The sequence below is a fragment of the Agelaius phoeniceus genome, chromosome Z, assembly GCF_051311805.1.
Source record: "Agelaius phoeniceus isolate bAgePho1 chromosome Z, bAgePho1.hap1, whole genome shotgun sequence".
NCBI classification, from domain to species: domain Eukaryota; kingdom Metazoa; phylum Chordata; class Aves; order Passeriformes; family Icteridae; genus Agelaius; species Agelaius phoeniceus.
In genome coordinates, this window is record NC_135303.1 from 59971721 (window position 1) to 59992084 (window position 20364).

The window sequence follows — 20364 nt, forward strand, 5'->3', positions numbered from 1 at the left end:
GTAGAAGAATTTTGCCTCTCCTTGTGCCTTTTTCCTTATCAACCATTTGTCTCAGTGTACTGCAGTATTTTATTGGACAGGATGCATCACGTGGTGGCTTTATCTCAAAGTGCAGTGTCTGGTATGTGTTAGTAACAGTAGTCCATTGCCATACCAAAGCTGCCAAAGTAAAGGAGCAGAGCTCTTATTCTGGGCTCTGCCAAGTCTTCTACCTGTGCCCTTCACTGTGATACTACCCTAACTTATATTGCATACTGTTGTATATAGCATGCAGATGTTTCCTTCTTTCAGTTGTTTCAAAGACAACCCTATCTTGACACTTTTATTAATTTGTAATTCCGGATGTCTTTAGAGAAAGCTTGCTAGTCTTCTTCTTCTAGTGGTGTTATAGTGCTGTTATTGTAAAAGTGCACATGAAATCAGAACAGTGAAAACCTAAGTAGCAATTGGGAAGTCTTCTTTGGCTATGTATAAATATGCCTTTCTGCTTTGTATGCTTTCAGACTGTTACTAAATAATGAGAAGTTAATGGGGCCATTTCACTTTGCAAAAGGAGGGCCTGTTAACAGTTTCTGCAAGATACACAATTTGACGTCAGTTATGTCAGATCAAATGTTTGTTCTTTCTGATTGCTGATCTGAGCTCACTGACTTGGAAAAGTCCCATGGTTATTAAGACATCAACAGCATCTAGTACACAGTAGAAAGTTTACTCTGCCTTTACAGATGGTATTTGGCAAGATGTAAGAGATCCTCAGGTGCTTCTGGGGAAAGCAGAAGACACAGTAGTTGACACTAAATGTTAAGTAGGCTAATAGGGAATAGAGGAGTGAGGTAGATTTAAGGCCCTTGGAATGAAGCCTTGAATTTGGAAATTCATGGAGGACGAACGAAGTCCAACCCTCCTCTTCTGTGCAGCTTATTTGTCACATGCAGAATTGACAAAATACAGAAGTTAGAAATTGAAATCTATGTGCTTTGTTGAATGAGCACAGTATGCCATGTTTCCAAGGACTTCTACACTTTGATTCCTTCAATGAATTTTCAGTTTTATTTGCATTGTTGTAAAATCATTTCAGTCTGAAAGAATGTCAGCAGATTATTTTTGAAACGAAGGATATGATCTGTAGCTATAGTTTGTGAAGCTGCTCTGGTGCCCCTGGATATTCCAATGGTAGCGTGTTTCACCTTGAAGCACAGGTTAGTGCACAAGGACTACTACTTTAAATGGAAGAGGAAGGGACTCTTGGAGGTTGTCAAATCTTCTGGGTAATCAGATGTATTCTGAGTATTTGTAGACTTTGATGGAAGTGGTATTTTCTGAAGTTCCACATTTTCATTTTTTTTCCCATCTGAAAGCTAGAGGAGGAAGATAGATGATCTGACATTTCTTGCAGTAAATCAAAACATTACAATATGAACATATGTTTTTTATAGTATGAATAGTATGATAAGTTACTTTTCAAATCCAGCCAGCAAACTTAAAAAAATCCTACTCCTATTATGACATTTTTAAAAGCCAGCCAAGTACTGTGCTGTTTTCCTGAAACTGGGGGGAGGAAGGAGGGGAGGGCAACTGTAGAAATCAAACAGTATCAGAATCTTAGCATTGTGCTCAGATTAGTTGCTGAGAGACTAAAAGATCTGCCAGGGCACTGAAACTAATGTGTGTTATTAAAGCTAGGTAAATAAAGGTGGTGTGAACAGCTGACATGACTTAGAGTAGATGTACAGTCTAAATGGCAGTTTTGTGTTGGTTTTTCCTTGCTGCTTTCACTGTAGCATTTGTGCCGGGCTGATGGTATTACAAAGACCAGGAGAAAGAGGAGATTTTTTCCCCCCTTTTATTTTATTTGTGAATTTCATCACGTTGTGTATGACTTCTGATTTTAATCTTATTATTTTTGAGGCAAAATAAAAACCAATCAGATAGGTAGACTAATCAGGGCTTTTTTTTGGGGTTTTTTTGTTTGTTTGTTTGTTTGTTTGGGTTTTTTTGTTTGTTTGGGGTTTTTTTTGTTTTTTGTTGTTTAGTTGGCTTTTCATGTTAGGCATCACAGGCTACGCAGTTTCTGATCTGCTTTTTTTAGCTGTTCTCTGTACTCTGAAATTGTTCATTCTAGCATTAATTAGCAAGAACAGCATTTTCCAGTTTTCACAAGTACTATCACAAATTTTACATGGAAGATTTTACTTTCAGTCACCCTTAAAACTGCTGTAATAAGTTGTGGGCTGGGAGATCTTGACAAGGTTTCAGACCTAATTGTTTGGGGTTTTTCTGTACTTTTTCCCTCCTTCTTCTTTAAATTCATATGCCACTTTTTTTTTTTTTTTCCTGCCAGATAGAAAGAAAATATTTTTTTTAAATTACTTTTTTAGTGACATAAATGAATATGATGCAGTAAAAAGTTTGCTCTACTTTTGCAGTAATAGACATAAGAGATCTCTCTGTACTTCTGTGAAGAGTGGAAGTCAATCACAGCACTTGACAGTAGAGATTTATTAGGCTGACAGGCATTACAGGGATTGGGTGGATTAAATGCTCTCAGATTGAAAATCCAAATTTTTTTAGATTTGAGGCTTTTAATGACTTTTAAATGATTGAGTCCAATGCAGCGTGTAAATATTTACTTCATTATCAGGATACATCAGCTTAAAAATATGTATATTATCTTTTACTCCTCAGACGTTTCAGATATGGGAGCATATAAGTTTGATCTTAGATGTCTATGTGTCCTTCTGATACAAAGTGACATTCCAAACTAGTGTTTAGGATGTTATGAAAAAAAAATAGAGATTGTGTATATATATATTTTTTTTCTTGTAACTGAGTGGCTACATACATTACCTCAATTTTTATTTGGAGGCTATGTAACTGCCTGAGCCCTCATGTATAAAAAATGTTCTCTGACATTAAAAGACATAAGGTTTTTGGAGAGGGGGTTAACTTGTGATGACTGTTAAGAAAGCTGTCGGATCTTTGATGTGTTGTTCCTTTTACTGCTCTGTGCATTAAATTATGCTTCCTTTCACTTCTTTATATCTGTGTATTGGCACTCTGCCTAGCATTGCTTGCAGGTTCCTAAACACCACTCTTCATTGTCTGATAAACTCAGAAGAAAGGCAATTAAACCATGAAAATTATAGTCAGCATTGTTTTAAAGCATGGAGAAAAGCTTCTTTAAGGAGCTAAATGTAATAAAACCAATTGAAGTCCTACTATTCACCTGAAGCTAACAAGTCGTTTGCCTCTTGAGCCTTCTGAAAATAGTGCTGATAGTACGCTGATACCTTTGGATGGATTTTGTATGGAAACATGATGTGTGTAGGCAATTCTTATGTATCTCAGAGGATTTTTTGTGTCCCAGACTCCTTAATTTACAAATAATCTGATAAATAATCCTATTGTTCAAATTCTGCTGGAGAGGGTAGGGAAAAAATGATTGGCAGTTTTGTATGACCTAAGTTTATCAACTAAATTTGACAATGGTCCAGAGTACCAGCAAGTTTCATGGAGTAATAAGCAAGATAAGATGAGATATAATTTGGAAATCCAGTGCTGTGCATATTGTGCATATTGTATTAGTTGGCAGAGAATCCAGACAGGAGGGAGACTTTATAAATGCATCATCTGTAGGAGAAGTTTGTTCAGTGCCTAAGAAGGTATGAACTCAAATCTCTATCATTTCAAAGAAGGAGGGGAGTTAGCTTTAATAGTGCCTTTTAAACTTGGAGCTGCCTTCAGGTAGCTCCAAGAATACCATGAATGGTTTTTGGGTGCTTGAGCTTGGGGTAGGGGAAACACAAGAGGACAAGTATGAAAGGAGTAGCTTTTCATTAATGAATATGTATTCATGGATTTCTTCCACTATAGAGCATTTTTGGCTTAGAAGACTTGCCTCTTCTGGCAAAATTTTGTGTAACAAAGGTCTCCAGCTTCACATCAGGGCTGAAATCTGGCAGTGTATGACTGTTCCCAATGTGGTTTGGTGGAAGAATGCTGTCTTACAGATCTGCAAGTCCTTTTAGTGAGTTGAAGTACTGACTTTAAATGCTACTCTCACAGCTTCCATGAGGAAAATATGTCTGAACAAATCTCACCAGTAACAGTTTTGCACTAATGGAATGACTATGATTTTCATAGTTGTCTTAGAAGCTGCTGCTTCAAAGTAGTAACAAAAGGGAGACAGGACTTACAAAGGAATTTCACTTGATGATTCTTTTTAATGGAATTCATTATAAATGCTGTTTGTAGGACTAGAAATTCTTGTCAGCATCCTTACATGTTGTACTTACTGACAAGCTGCTGTGATCAACAAAAAATGCAGTCTTGGTGTGTAAAGTCCCACTTACTTAGGACAGATACAATTACAATTCTGATAATCTTTTTTTGGCTGGTTCTGAGTTAGTACCATTGGTATGAATTTAATGTAAGAGTCTTTGTGCTTTTCTGAAAAGTCACCTGCCATATTCTGAGGATTTAGTGTCCTCCTGGCAAAAGAGAAACTGTTCAAGGATTAAGAAACAGTTAAATAAATAGGTAATCTGACATGCACAGAACTATGAGAATGAAGTTTCTGGATTGAGTCCAAAATTGTGTATTCCATCCCAATGCATTCACTTGCCAGAAAAAAACCCAAAACCAATCCAAAGTGTTCCTGAAAATGTATTTGTGTGTTTCAGACTGAAAAATCTGCACTGCACCATCTATTTTATTTGTATATTATTAATTTTAAACATACATAATTGTTTCTTGAATTCTTTGATTTCTAGTATTCTCCCTCTGCCCAATGGATAATTTAAGGCTTCATTTAATCTTGTTTTGTCTTGCTTTTTTTTTCCTCCTCATAATTAAAATTAAAGATTACACCTGTGAGAAGTTATAAATCTGTTTTCTTTTGCGTGAGGTTTCTAACTCAATGCAGAGACCTGACAGCAGTCCATCCAGGGATATGTCTGTATTAAAAGCTATGAAGACTATTTCAATTTTAACTATCAGTCAGAACAAGAACAATTGAAAGAATATGTCAGAAAAGTTACATGGCTTTTATTTGGAGTGTGATTCCTCAACAGCATGTTTTATTAATGTTTTTAAAAAAATATTTGTTTAAGAAAATCGTCTGACTATACTAAGAAATGCATTTTCCAAAAAAACCCAAAAAGGTTTTCATGGTAATGGAAGAAAGCAGACCTGATTTTTGGTTGAATGAACTAATACATAGGCCTGTGGGAATCTAGCACTAGCTTTTTTCATGGGTGTTGGCTTTCACTGAAGTTGTTGGAAGTTCTAAAGTTAATTTAAATTTGAGCTGAGGGGCCTTTCGGGTGTAAGGTACAAATTACTGCTCATGTGAGCTGGGCCTCAGCAACTCAGGTTGTGTAAAAACAGCTGGTTATTTACAATCTGGAAAAATGAATACCTTATGCTGTTATTAAAAGGTAAATTTTGACTGTGTAAGGAACATGGAATTAAAAATTCGGGAAAAGAAATCAAAGCTGGGTAGGAAGCTCATGTTTCCTGTCTGTCATCTCTGTTCCAAAATGCCAGCTATGTGGTGGGCAGGGTGGTGTTGACATTGTGGGCTTCTGGCTGATCAGAGAAATTGAAAAGTTGTCCCTGTAGCTCTAGAGGAAAATGCATATGGCACTTTTCCCCCAGAGTGATGGAAATTGCAGCTTGTGTTAGTTAAGAAGCATGTGGTTCTATGATTCTAGTGTGAGAAACTAAACTGTGAAACACTATTTTTTCCCCCTGAAGCATACATTGAATAGATGTGATTTTTTCAAAGTCTGCATTTAGGACTAGGAAGTGTTTGGAGCAGAAGGCTGGAACTGAAGGCTGTAATCTTGTGTTTCAAGAAGACAGTAGTTTTTGTTGCATGTAAGATTTGTGACCAAAATGTTGACTCTTCAAGAGTACTGGGGAAAAAAAACTTTAAATTCCTTCTGTACTTTAATGTTTCTCTTTCTTTGTTATCAGGTAGGACAGCATCTAGGAAGCTAAAGATGGGATCTTTATAGCTGTCTTTCACTCATGGTTTAAGCCCAGCCAGCCACTGAACCACACACACTGGCTCACTCGCTACCCCCTGATGGAATCGGGGAGAGAATCAATAGAGTAAAAGTGAGAAAACTCAGGGGCGGAGATAAAGACTGTTTCTCTCTAAATAGGTAAATAGGTAAATCAAAAGCCGTGTGTGCAAGTAAAGCAAAACAAGGAATTCATTCACCATTTCCCATGGGCAGGAAGCTGTTCAGACATTCCCAGGAAAGCAGGGCTCCATAACATGTAACAGTGATTTGGGAAGGAAAACACAGTCACTTTGACCATCCTCCCTTCCTTCTTCCCCCAGCTCCTTCTTCCCCCATCATGCTAAGCATGATGCCATGTTGTCTGGAATATCCCTTTGGTCAGCTGGGTTCATCTGTCCCGGCTGTTTCCTTTCCCAGCTCCTTGTGAATTGCCAGCCCGTGCACTGGAAGGGCACAGCAAGGCCTTGATGCAGCAAGGCTGCAGAAAAGGCCTTGATGCTGTGTAAGCACTATGCAACAGTAGAAAATATCCCTGAATTACCAACACTGTTTCTAGCACAAATCTAAAACATAACCCCGCACTAGCTACTGTGAAGACAATTAACTTTATTCCAGCCAAAGTCAGCACACTACAGTATTTCTGAAATGAAATGTTTTCTTCCTCTACCCGCCCCTACCCCATGTCTTAGTATATTGTGAGCTTTTCCTTTGTCAGACACATACAGAGATTCAGTGCTTTAGTTACAGTTGTTTCCTGCTATGGTAACAAAAAACTAAATAGTTGTAGCTTAGCCTGGAAGTGAGTCCAAGACTGTAAGTTGTGACCTGTCTTTGAACTGTTAAATCTCATCAGAACTGAGACAGTAGCTGTTGCTCTGCACATTATAAAGCGTGTGAGAAGACACCATGTACTGCTTCAGTAGCTCTAGGGCAAGAGGAAAATACACAAAGTATTACTTGCTTTGCAAAAAATTGTTAGCATGGAACTAGAGATGGTTGTCACAGCACAGGTTTTGAAAGTTGTTTAACGCAACCACAGTTAAGATAGACTGGTGTGTTCTGTTTCTCAAAAGATTAGAACAAAAATAGTTCTATTCTAGATGCCTTTAGGAATTGAACTAACACATACAGGAAAATTTTACCTTCTTTATGGTGTATGAGTTTTTATACTTGGTAGTTACTGAACTTGTCTCTCGTTGTCTGTTTCCTATTGTCAGCATTGCAGGGGTATATTTTCACGTAAGTGAAGTGTTCTGTCTGTGCTGGGGAAAAAACAGGCTTTTCTCCCACGTCTAGTATGAGTGCTTTCTTCAGCTAACTTACTGCATGAAAGCTCCCATGTTGCATTAATGTTTGGCTTTTGCTGAATCTGTGTGCTCATAATTTAGGAAGTTTTGTGTGTAGTGGAACATCATACTGTATCAATAGTCTTGGGAGGTATGTGGAGAACAACAGCTTGGGTGAGGATTGGTGTTTTAAACCAATGATCAGTTATTTAAAAAGTCTTCTACTAGTAATTAAAATGACATTTCTTTTCCTGCAAAAGCTGTTTTAGCAAGTTCTTGATGCCTTTGTGTACTGATAGAGTTGTAAGCATGGGTTAATATTAATATTAAATGTGTGAATATAGGTGAGTGAGGTGAACTACATACAATTTAAAAAGCTATAAAAACTAAGTCATTGCCTTTAAATAGGAGTTCAGTGCATAGGAGACTGCTAATGCATGTCCAAATGAAGGAATTACTCATTAACACACATTACTTAGATGGAGGCTACAATGAAGAGTACAGTTAGCTGCAGGAGGAAAGTACTGGTATGCAATGTAAGAAGTGTCTTTTTCTAAGGAGGCATTGTTTTCTTCTCAGAAACTCCAAGTTTCTATTTGTTGTGTCCCCCACCTTTTTCTCTTTTTTTGGCTCAGACGCTTCTCTGAAGAAAAGGAAAGGAAAATAGTGACTTTGACTCCTTTTATTAAAAGGTTCCTTGGTAGTGCTAAGTATACCCTTTAGATTAGGGGAAAACAAAATCAGTGAATGAGGCCCTAGAACACTTTCTTAAACCAAATTTTTGTTATGTACAAGATGCTGTTTGAACTGCTTAAAGACAAAGTGAGATTTTCTTCTCATTTGAGGTATCATTAGGTTTTTTTTTAATTTGTAATCTGTGACTTTTCAATGTGCTGTCTTCCAAACCATCACATCTATTTCTTATAAGTGGTTGGAGATTATAAGGCTGTAAGATTAATAACACATGTAACTACACAACACTCCAGAGCATGTATGTGCACTGCTCTACATAAATGTTTTATTGTAGAGGTGCTTGTGCCACAGGGATGAAATATCTAGGGCAAAAAGGAATTACTCTGCACTGATTCCCTCCTGTGTAATACTGCCAGTTTCTAAGTATATTAACCAAGTTAAGTTATAATATGTTTTAAGTATAGCAATTTCTAATTATAGTAACCAAGTTATTTGACATGATTCTTAAAAAGCCTCACTTGTAGCTGAATGCTTGCTTGGGCTGAAGAATAGTAATAAAAGGAAATCTACAGCTATTCTGTGAGATGAAAGTTTGTTAAGGCATAATGTTGACAGATATTTCTTATAATAGGCTGTGAAAAATATTACCACCACCAATGAATGGCTTGATCTTCACTCTCAGCTCCAGATGACCTGTTCTGTTGTTCATAAGGGTAAGTATAATTCCCTTGTTAAAGTATCGGTGAAATTTAGAATTATTTTAAACCATGTCATTTTGCCTTTTTATTTTGTTTACTTTGGCAAACGCACTCAGAGTGTCTTACCAAGGTGATCTCTATCTTAGTGGTTTATTCTTGGTCTAGAATGGCTTTACAGCTGTGATAGGATACAATGTCAAATAGTTAGAGCATGATGTTAATAATGCCAAGGCTGTGGCTTTGATCCCTATATGGGCAATTCACTTAAGGATTGGACTCAGTGAACATTGTGGGTCCCTTCAATTCAGAATATTCTGCAACTCTGTGGTAGTCTATTATTTCCTTGCTACTTGGAGGAGATACAGTATATTGATGCAGCCAAGGACCTTAGACTACTGAGACATGCCACTGAACATCTGAGTCATGAGCTTCATAGTTTTGCCCTTTCAAGAGCATCTCACGCAGCAGGCTGAGGAGCAAGACCGCACTGCACACTGGTGTGGGGAAAAGATGCAGAGTCATGTAGAATCAGTCATATGCTGGACATATTGCTGGGCCAGTGCTGTCGTTTTAGTCTGTGTGGAAAATACTTCCTAGAGTACAAGAAATACCCTAGGAATATCTCTGAGAAGTTTGAATTTAGCAAAAATGGATAATAAATTACAGGATTTTTCTGAACAATTACCTTTGTAAAGCAAATACTGTCTTTGTAACTTAAGCTTCTGTTATTAGATGTCGTCTGTTACTGAAAATGGAGACATTACTGCTGGAAAGCCAAATGAAGAGAAAACATATAAAAAGGTAAATAAAAGCTTCAACCTTTTTATTGTATGTTTTTCCCTTCATGTCGGTAATTCAGACCTGCTGTATGTGAATATATTTCAGAACTTATTAAAACCAAGAACAAATAAAACCTGTTCCATGGGGTTTTTGAAATTACTTTATCCCTTCTGTGAAATCATAAAATATTTCTATCCACCACAGAACTGACTATTTAAAACTTGTTTAGTCCAGCTTTAAAGTATACCATATTGCTAGATTGATAGAAATTTTTGCTCTTAGCAACACACACATCTCTGGCCTTAAACACTGTTGTAAGAAATTTACAGTTTCCAAATGCTTTGAGTGTTTATGTAATGTGTCTAGACTACAAAAGCAAAGCATCTTTCCAGCACTTTGCCAAGCAGACCACTATTTGTTTGCTAAGTATTTTTTTTAAAGAGATGTATAAGAGAGAACATATTTAATGTAGGAGCATGCATCAATAGTCCATTTAGATATTGCTGATAATGGTTTGGGGTTTGTTTTTCTGATACAGATTGTCCGTGACCAGCATTATTTAAGTCCACTAGCAATTTTGATGACTAAGCTGAGCTATAAAAGCAAATTTTTCTTTACATATTTACACAACCAAATTGTTAGCTACTGGATTTTATCATTACTTTGACAGATCATCTCAAAGAAATGGTGATTATGTTTTAAAATGAATTCTGTAATCTAGCCCAGAAGTCCACATGCTTCTGTAGTACATACAGTGATTAGGGTTTTTAATTTCTGGGTGTTGCTTACAGCAACCAGCAACTGCTGGTAAAGTCAAGGAGATCTATAAGCTATTTCTTTTACCATCCCTTTTCCTGGCAGTTACATTGCCAGTACCTTGGTGGCCTTAGCATTCCAGATATTTTTCTCAGAAATGAAAGGAAATAATATTTGTTTTTAATACAGGTTAGTTCAAATTTCCCAACTGATGACTTTAAAAGGTAGAAGTCAGAATTTGTCTTGACAATTAGTATGAGAAAGGAAGAAATGTTTGGTGCCTGAACTTCTCCAGGTTTATGTTGCTAGACTAGACTAATAATAGCCATAGGCAAGCTTCCATTCCCCCTGGTCATCCCACATACTCTTCTCTGTTCCTCTTCAACTATAAATTCACAGCCTTTCAGAAGAAGCTATAGAAAGTCTTCTCACTGTGGCGCAAATTCTACTGTGTATCTGCTGGAAGTACCTCTGACAAGACCTGTGATTCACAGCTGCATCACACTCACATATCACAGTGACTGTCAGAAGCACACAGCTGCATCGCACTCACATATCACAGTGACCTCCAGGTTCTGTCTCTGCACTGCCAGTTGTTGTATCTTATGCCAATTTATTTCCTTTTCATGTAATTACACCTTCAGTTGTTCTGTGCTCAAGATCCTGTGTTGCATATGCCCCTAATAGTTTAGTATTATTACCTAATAGTATCATCATACTTTTCCTTTTTGTGGTAATTTTAATAAAATATTAATAAATTTTGATCTCAAAATTTATCCGTGCAGAGCTAACTGCTAACATATATTTCCCTGATGCCTCATTTTAACAATGTCTCTTTTTTCTTAAGTCAAATTCCTTAGAAACTCTGCACCTTCTGTTAAATATTGAAGACTCTGCTTTAGCAGGGACGTTGGAAACAGATGACCCCACTGGTGATCCCTTCCAACCTAAACCACTCTGTAATTCTGTGATACTCACCTCCTTCAGATATTCTATATACATTGTTTCTGTTTTTAAATGGACATTCAGAGGTATTAGTAGTGTATGTTGGAAGTATAGCATAAGCCTGGTAGGACTTGTGCTCATCAGAGGCATTTCATATAATTTCTCATTTAACTCCATGGTTTTAGGTAAGTTACACAGAGAAATAGTACTCTGTGGAATGCTTGTTTGCAGCCAGAAGCTGCCTGTCTTAAATTGCCCACAGGTTTTCCATTTACAGATCTCCAGTCATGTATTGTTACTCTTGTTTGATTGAAACATACTTACAGTCCTTCCTGTGACTTCCTGTGCCACTTTCTCCAGAAGTCTGGGCTGGGGAAGAGCTTGTTTCCTCAGCTGGTGCTTTTTCAGCTACTCGGGTTGTTTAGGTAGTTATAGCTGCTATCCATGTATTACAAACTTCTGTAGTAATGACTGTATTTCACTGCTTTAAGTTAACCTGAGTTAGGTGAAAACAAGCTATCTGCAGGAGAGCACCTCTGACTCCTTGATAAAACTTTCCAGAATAAAAAGCAGTCTGTAAGGCTATCAGGTTTTTCTCTGAAATTTTAGATTATTTCAATATTTCCTTTTTTATTTTGTTAACCTCAGCTGAAATAGAGGTAGGTAACAGCTTTATCTGAACTAATATAATAATCTGAATCTCCAGCTCTTCAATTTCCTACAGTAGTCAGCTGACTTGCTATCTGCATGAATGTAAACATCTTGAAGTTCCAAGAAATTTCTTAAATTACTATAACCTTGTGAAAGAGCTTGCATGAGCATTGTTACACTATCCTTTCGGACTCTGAAATGCATAACTAGACCAAGACAGAGCATGATTTTTATTATGAATCATGCTCCTTCTTTCCACTGTTTTCTTTTAAGCTTTCAGTTTTTCTGGGGCTGCATTTTGACATAAATGCTCCTCTGGCTTTTAATTGTCTGTTGTTATGTAGTCAAAGTCTTGACAGAAGAGGGAGCACAACTTTCTTTTTATTTGTTTTGGGGATTTTTAGATTTTTAGGTGTTTCTTTGTTTGTTTGGGTTTTTCGGGGTTTTTTGGTTGCGGTTTTTTTTCTCCCTTTTGAAAACCAGGGTGTTTTTCTCTCTTTTAAATTGTGATTTTTAAGGTGGGGCTGCTAAGCTGTTCAGCTGCATGCATTTTTTACAAACATCGTAATCTGAAACTACTTATGGATTTTCTGTCTATTTGTAAATTTTGAGAAGTTGTTAAGTCTACAGTGTGAATATGAATAATAAAGTGTTTCAGTCACCCAGATCAAAGAACTTAGTTAATGAAAGAGACACTTCACAGATACATGTTCCATGCAGCTTTTAAGGTAGAGAATTAAAATAACTTTGAGATCAAAGAAATTGTAAATTGTGCAGACTGTGGCCAGTTCTTTCAGGGTGGAGGGGTTTTTGTTGGTTAGCTTTGTTTCTTTTGCTTTTGGTTTGGGGTTTTTGTTTGGGTTTTTTGTTTGTTTGGGTTTGTGGCCTTTTTTTGTTGTGAGAATTTTTCTCAGAGACACAAGGTAAGGGATATAAGAGAGACTGGTTATTTGTTCCATTGCATGCTTGCAAAAATCAGGTCACCAGACTATAGTTTCTCTTGGATATTTGTATTCAGTCACAGACATCTGGAGTATGCAGTTGCTGCTTTTTTCATTTCCTCTCTATTTTGCAAACTTTCTTGTGAGAAGTTGCTGACACACATGCAGTTTCTGCCTTGCAATGCCATCAATCACACAAGCCCTGAGTCTGTTGCCTGTCAAATCAGATTTCAGTAGCATCCTGATGCTTAATAATAGGATGGTGGCCAGAATGAGGCTCAGAGAGGTCTGTCAAAGCACATTAGAAGTGTAGAAGAAAATCACAGCAGAAAATAGATGTAAATGTGCACTTGTGAAAATCTGTTACTGGATTGCCACAATCTCTGTTTAGTCTGAAGGCTGCCACACAAGTATATAATTAGAATTTGTTTCTTGCCATTACATATCTTGCAGCTCTTCTGTTTAGTGTATTACAAGCTCTTTATGTAACCTGTTCAAAACTGCATGTCATGAGTCACTTTGCCAGGAGCAAGGGAAATTTGCCTGGATAAAGGAAACCAGCTACCTATTGTCAGCAATAGCTAGCTGGCTTGCAAACATGTGCAAGCAGCATTTTTTCCATCTCTTTTAGCATTGACTTATGCTGTGCACCTAATGCTTGCAGGTAGAGTACTTTTTCTTGGAGACACTGCAATTTCATCACTGAAAGTTTTGCTGTACTGGGACCTCAGTGGCAGATTTTATGCACCTATAAAGATATCAAAATGACTGCAACTTTGCCTGGAGCTATGGCTACTTCCAAGCTCAGAGGTCTCAAATTCTCTTCCTCAAAATAGAACAACCAGAGTAGTTGGGTTCATGGCTACTACTGAAGCTTAAGCATAAATGTTTTGACATGGAGGAAAAATTAATTGAAAGCCATGGAGTCACCCGAATCCAATTTTGGAAAACAAAGGCAGAGCAGATTCAGCTTGGATAAGGAAATCATTCTGATTGCAGTTGAACTGTAACAATCACACAGACACACACACGATGCACAGGAGTCCATCTTCATGAAGTACAACCTGCAGAAGGTGGACAAACAGTTGCTAGAGAGAAGTGTGAACTGAAGAAAGAGTGGGGGAGTACTACGGCTGTAGTGACCCATAGTCACAAGTTGTGGAGAAAGTTAAGATTAGTTATTTTAATGGGATTTTCTGGTAACACTATTTTCATGTGTTATTTGTGATTTATTATGTGTCAGCTGCAGAAAGCATGCTGAGATGGGGTAGCCACCTCCATCCGGAAGTTTCAATGGAAACAGTGTCAAGAAGTGTTGTTTCAATGAGACTGTAAGCACAGCAGGCACTCAAAAAGACAGATCAAGTGCAAGAGCAATGGACTAGGCAATAACCACATGTATGTCTTGAATCTAATTGAAATTTCCTAATATTCTAAGAGAGCTATTTTTAAATATTGCTTGAGGAAGATGTATGGTTTTTCAACAGGCATTCTCCTCAAATGGTTTGGCTTAAGAGTTTATACAATTTATGGCAGGTTCTATCTTCTCAGAAGTCTGGAAAAGATAAACTGTGTTTGCAGGGAAGTGATAGCATGGGTGGATTCCTAGTACTTATGTTAACTAGTAAAACTGAAGATCAAATGCCTACTTGTAGTAGAAAATTCAGATCTGGCATAAGCCATGTAGCTTCAACAATTTTGATCAAGTGAGACCTATGAATATTTTTCTTCCTTTTTTAAAGAATTTACTTATTTCGCTGAGACTTTTGCCTGAAGGCAGGTAGCTGTTCTACCGCAGTCCAGTTCATTGTCCAACAGAGGAGAAGGGTGGGATAGTGAGGAAGATGAAAGCAGATTTCTCCACATACAGTAGCAGAGAGAAATGAACCAGTGACAATTACTTTGTGGGATGTGTGGTTGCAAAGCAGTGTTAACCAGTGAAGACTTCTGTTCAGAAGTCTGTTTCTCCTCATCTCTTACGAAGAGCTGTGGTAGCTAGGTGTGCCGTTTCATTTGGCAGATTTAAAAACCTGTAAGAATGACTGTAGTAAAGAAGGTGAAAGAAAGCAATCATCGTTTTGCCTTTCATGGTGAAAATGAGGAAGAATTTCCAAGGCAGAGTTAATTTCTCTGCATCACTTTATGGCACCTGCAATAAACCAGCTGTCTTCTGGAAAAATCACCATCTTTGCTATAGAAAGTTCATAGGTCAAACTTCAGCTGCAATAAAATGTTATAAAAGGGGAGAACACAAAAAAACAAGGACAAAGTTCACATTCATGATGTCTTAAAGGGTTTCCCTAGGATCTACTTTTGAAGAAGCCCAGAATGTTAGAGCTACATTTCATGAACATGTAGGAAATGCATATAGATTTGGCAAAGAGCAATTGAGACTTGAAAGATGAATGGAAAAATAACTGAATGACATTAGAGAGGAACTTCTATTAAATTAGATTAAGCCTCCTGCTCAGCTCCAATCTGCTCATGGTTTGTTAAATGATTTATGCCATTAATAGTCCCATACAATTACCTAGAAATTATAAGGACACTTGTTTAAAGGAAAAAAATCCATTTACCATATCTAAAATCTTTATGTACGATGTAGTCTGTACATTTACTGACACATTAGTGTTTTGTCAGGTTTACCAGTAATTTACAACGTTCACACTCTAACAGAAATGATTATTGGCCAATTTATAGTACATATTCTGAAATTACAATATCCATATTTTTGCCATCCTTGAATTTTTTTTTCAGTTACTTCAAAGGACAGACTTTTTCAATCCTTTCAGTAGCCTTGTCCCTAACTTGTACAGTTGTTAAATAGTTTCAGTTAGTTGATTTTTTTGTTGTTGTTGTTTTTGGTTGGGGTTTTTCTTTTGGTTTTTTGGGGTTTTTTGTTATCTGGTTATGAACTGCCTTTATATGCATTATGAATGTCTGAGTAACACCTTTATTTTATTTAAATAACAAATTTAGGTTTTAGAAGGCTACCGGAAAGTGATTATTTGTAGGAAAAACAATGTCTAAATCCTGCTTAGTTTATTGGTGGGATCATGTGCGAACTTAAGACCTGGTTTGAGAGGATTTAATTTCTCATTTATTTTGCTACTCTGAAGAAAGGATTTCAGTTTACAGTAATGTAGAGCAAATGGAAGACTGATCTGCAGAGAAAGTAATTTAAGAGAACAGTGCATTGAGTGCTAGAATATTTATCAGTGATGCAAATATTCCATATACCTGTATTCTATATTATATGCTGCTGTTATACTTTATGAGTCTGCATATAATTTTTTGTATCTACAGGCCCCTTTAGCAGGCCTCCATATGACAAATACAGAAAAAGTATATGGTTACTTTTGACAAAAAGAGGCAAAGGAATGTTTCATCATAATGAGATCAGTTTTGGTTTTTTATGCAGGGATAAAAGCATCAAAGCACCTGTGCAGTAGACAGTAATATCCTAAACAGCAGAAAGAGGATAGGAGAAGTTTTACTTTGTGCCCCTTTATGTAACAAAGACAGCTGTCATAGTGTACAGCATTTGCTATAAATTCAATCACTTTCATAACCTAAAATTCATCAACATTTTTCCTGCTGGTTATTGTCATCCCTTAATATTTCTTGATCTTCAGAAGGTTGATAACAGGTTAAATTGTCTGGGACTCACTGTACTGTCCCTGTGAACTGTCAGCTTTACAGTTACAGTTAATAAATAATCTCAGGGCCATTTTCTGAACCTCTGCATGAGACTAATAGGAGGAAAAATTTATTTCAGTCTCTAAAGGACTGAAAAAAACCCATGGTGCAGAAGGCTGAATTTTATTGTTTGCTTTGCAGCAGGAGAGTATTCAAGAAAAATTGAAATAAATAAGGGGCTTAGGTTTGAAACTAGATTTTGCTGCCTTTTGCTGCCTTAATGCCTTTTAATGGGCATTAAAAGAGGTGCCCAAGTAAGGAAAAAAATCACAAGAGACTTCCGTTTTTCCAGTTGCATTTGCAGTTTCCTATAAATACATTTTTGTAGTAATAAAATGGGTGTTTCAAGAACATTTCCTCTCAGGCTTAAGAAGGAACTTCTTTATATTTTCCTTGGATCTAATGATGATAATAATATTATTAATAGTAATATAAAAAATTAAGACAAGTGCTGTTTAAAAGATGAATTCCAAGGCTTGTTCTGTTTTTATTTTATGGACTGTGAAAACAAATACTTGTCAGTTGCTAAGTGCATACTGAGTTACCAGTCTTTGGTCATAGTGGTGATTGACAAAAAGTGGACTTTGGACCAGCAGTTGTTGCCTTCAGCATACTGTAGCAGCTCTCAATTTGTTTCAAAGCTGTTGTTAAAGCATTCTGAATGATTTCATAACATTACTTTTCTGCTAAACCAACTTCTGTGGTTGCTGCAGAAATGATAGTCAGTTACTAATGACATTCTTGAATATGAGTGGAAATTAACAAGGTAACCTGTAGGAAAGGTCTGTGTCGTTGTATTAGAAGTCTTACATTCTGCCTTCTGGAGACTACAAGTCTGTGGGTCTTTTAAATTTGAAAAAAAAATTCTACAAATATTTTTATGAGCTTGAAAGATGATCAGCTGGAACCCTGGATGCTGAGAATTTTAAACTTTCTGTGCTTAAAGGCAGAGACCCACCAGAAAACACGGCAATTGACCTGAGGCTGTGGAGAAGACTTCAAAAATTGATTGATAGCACTGGGATTATAGGTGTGTCATTGGTTAGAATTGTGTAATATTACAGGGTGGAAAACTTAGAGTTTGGGGTTTTAGAACATAGAAATTAATATGAAGCAAGATGGAGGTTTTAGGGTGGAGGCAGGTTGTTCTTCTTTACCTTCTAATTCCTTTCTTCTTCATGGGTTTGGGTGATGTTTTATAATTGAACAGAAAAGTCCACATTGTGGGCTTTGAGAGATCAATTATTGAGTTAAAAGGGAAAATAATCTAGGTGCCCTCTCTTAATTGGATAGTTTAGTCTTAAAAGACCTTGTAATGAGAGATTGTTAGCCATTTTGTGCCTTGCTAATGAAAGGCTGCCAAACTTGTGGTTGTGAAGCTGTTTCACTGATAAGAAATAATAAACACCTGAGTCCGAACATGAACTACCATCTCAACTGCCTTCAATCCTGACTCAGAGAAACTGATAATGATCCAGGGGTTTCTTTTTGAAGTCACATTGCCAGGTTACTTGTCTTGGGTGTTTTTGAAGTTTGGTGGGTTTTGTCAGGGTTTATTTGGAATGGCATGTCCTCTGTACTGTACTATCTGCTATTCTTTCAAACATAGTTGCTTGCTGTGGCAGTGAACAAGATGGGCATTCAGCAATGAAGCAGAAACTATTTGTATGTGTATTGGTTTGATCAAAGTTACATAATTACAGCTTTTGTTGGGCATTAATCATTCATGAATAGAAGCCTTTCAAGGAAAGAAAAATGTGACTCTTCTTATGACACAAAGCCAAATCTTTTTACTAGTCAAAGTAGCACTTTCAGAATGGACTGTTGTTTGTTCCCACCAAATCTCTGGTACTAAACTGTTATGCAAATTCTGCTTGGGGTGCAGTCTTAATTATTTAAGAGCTACACACCTCTGTCTTTTTAAAAAATAAGCAGCCACTCTAGTATATGATGTTCCAAGAACTAGAACAAGATTAGCTTTGTGTACTTCAACCACTTCTTATGTAATTTTCACTCCTGAAATGGTTCCATTCAAGCGCTGAAGTGGTTCTGATCATGAAACTTCTGGTGTTTTCTGCTAGTCTCTTGCTTGTTTAGTAGGTAGGAGATAAAACCTAAAAACAGGGACCAAACATGTTGTCTTCAAACTGGTGATCATGCAAGGGAAGATACTCCCTTCCTCATAGCATTCTTTCCCTGCCCAATGGTTTTCTTTATTCACTCCTTCCATGTTTTGTTAAAAATTCATTTCTTGACTAGTTTCTGATTTTGACTCACTTCTACTTTTTTTCAAATTCATGCAGCATGACTGTCTATTCAGCATGGGAAAGTTTCAGATATGGTCTCAATTTACAAATATATAGTATCACAATTTCATGCTATTGTTTTGAAGCCTTCTCTGTTCTGCAAGCTCAGGCCATTGAATTTAGTCATTGCACTTTATAAGAGTAGATTTTTATAGAGAGATTTTGCTTTCCCCATTTCATTTTTCTCTAGACTCCCCACAGTCAATGGATCTCTGGCGCTGAATTTTAGGCAGAAGGTAATAAATACATTTATTTGCATCTAGAATCAGCATTTAAGCCATAAGCTTGCATTGTGATTCCTCGGCACGCATGTACAATCACCTGGAATGTGTGACTGTTTTTTTCCAGAATATAATGCATGCTTCACAATCCTGAAGCAATTTGAATATCCTGTTAGATTGCAACTATTTTTAGTGGATCCCAAAGGATGGTTATAGGTTTTGTCAAGACAGGCAGGAAAGTAGAGGAGGAGGAGTTGTGCTCTGGGTTAAAAGTGAATCATGAACATATAGAGGTCAACTACAGTGACTGTGGAAGCCCTATCAAATGCCTCTGGATCAAGATCAGAAGGGACATCTCAAAGGGGGATCTTAGATTAGGCATCTTCTACTGACCTCCAAACCAAGATGAAAAGGGCAAAGAAGCACTTAATCAGGGTTGCTTAGCAACTTTTGGATAACAGATCATGGGTCTTTTCGGTGACTTCGACTATCCAGACATTCTTGGTAGAGCAATACAGCAGGTCACAACATCCATCAAGTTCCTGAATGCATACAGGACTGCTTCTTCATACAAGTGTTAGATGTGCTAACCAGGAATGAGGCATGGCTGGACTGGCTGCTCACTAACCAAGGAAACCAGCTTTGCAATATCTCACTTAGTGATGGCTTTGGCTACAGTGATCACACTATTGTGGAGTTTGGGGTCTGGCTGTGCATTCTGAAGGTTAATACTAAGGCAAAGGAAAGTGTTATGGAAAGAATCCTCTTAGGAGCCGTCACAAGTCAGATGAAGCATATGATTGGGAAATGCCAGCATGGGTTCACCAAGGCCAAATTGTGCTTGACAAACCTGATTGCCTTCCAGGGCAAAGTAACCTGCTTGGTTGATGGGGGAAAGCAGTGGACGTTGTCTGCCTGTGTTTCTCCCAGGCTTTCTCCACGGTCTCCCACAGCTTTCTGGTGAAGCTGTGCAACAAGTCTGCTGGATGATTTCCTGTCCAGCTGTTGTGTAACAGTCTGGACAAGCTGCTCATGCAGTGGGTGGGGAACTGACCCTCAGGCAGCCCCCAGAGTGGGAGTAAATGGCTCCTTTTCCAACTGGGAACTGGCACAAGTGGGGTCCCCCAGGGATTGGTGTTGGGCCCAGTGCTGTTTCGTGTCTTCATATGTGGTCATCCAGAGCACTTAAAATCACTCAGGGATCAAGTGAACGCTTTGAAAAGGAGAGCCATGCTGCAGGAAAACCTGGAAGGTTTAGGCTGGAGAGTGGGCAAAGAAGAACCTTTTGAAGTTTAGCAAGGACAGGTGAAAGGTCTTTCACCTGGGAAAACAAATCCAGGAGGGCAGCACAAGCTG

General features: G+C 37.5%; 1 protein-coding gene across 3 annotated transcripts in view; it reads left to right on the top strand.

Annotated features, from left to right (window-relative positions):
• The window catches only part of PIP5K1B (phosphatidylinositol-4-phosphate 5-kinase type 1 beta), a 96872-nt gene that overhangs the window by 27262 nt on the left and 49246 nt on the right, over positions 1–20364 (top strand). For 2 of the 3 annotated variants that reach the window (XM_054651795.2, XM_054651791.2), the window contains exons 4-5: positions 8643–8724; positions 9442–9510. The exons of the other annotated variant lie outside the window; for it this stretch is intronic. In XM_054651795.2, the coding sequence (XP_054507770.1) occupies positions 9442–9510 (69 nt within the window). In that variant the 5' untranslated portion in view covers positions 8643–8724. The remainder of the gene's footprint in view (positions 1–8642; positions 8725–9441; positions 9511–20364) is intronic. 3 annotated transcript variants of the gene reach the window in all.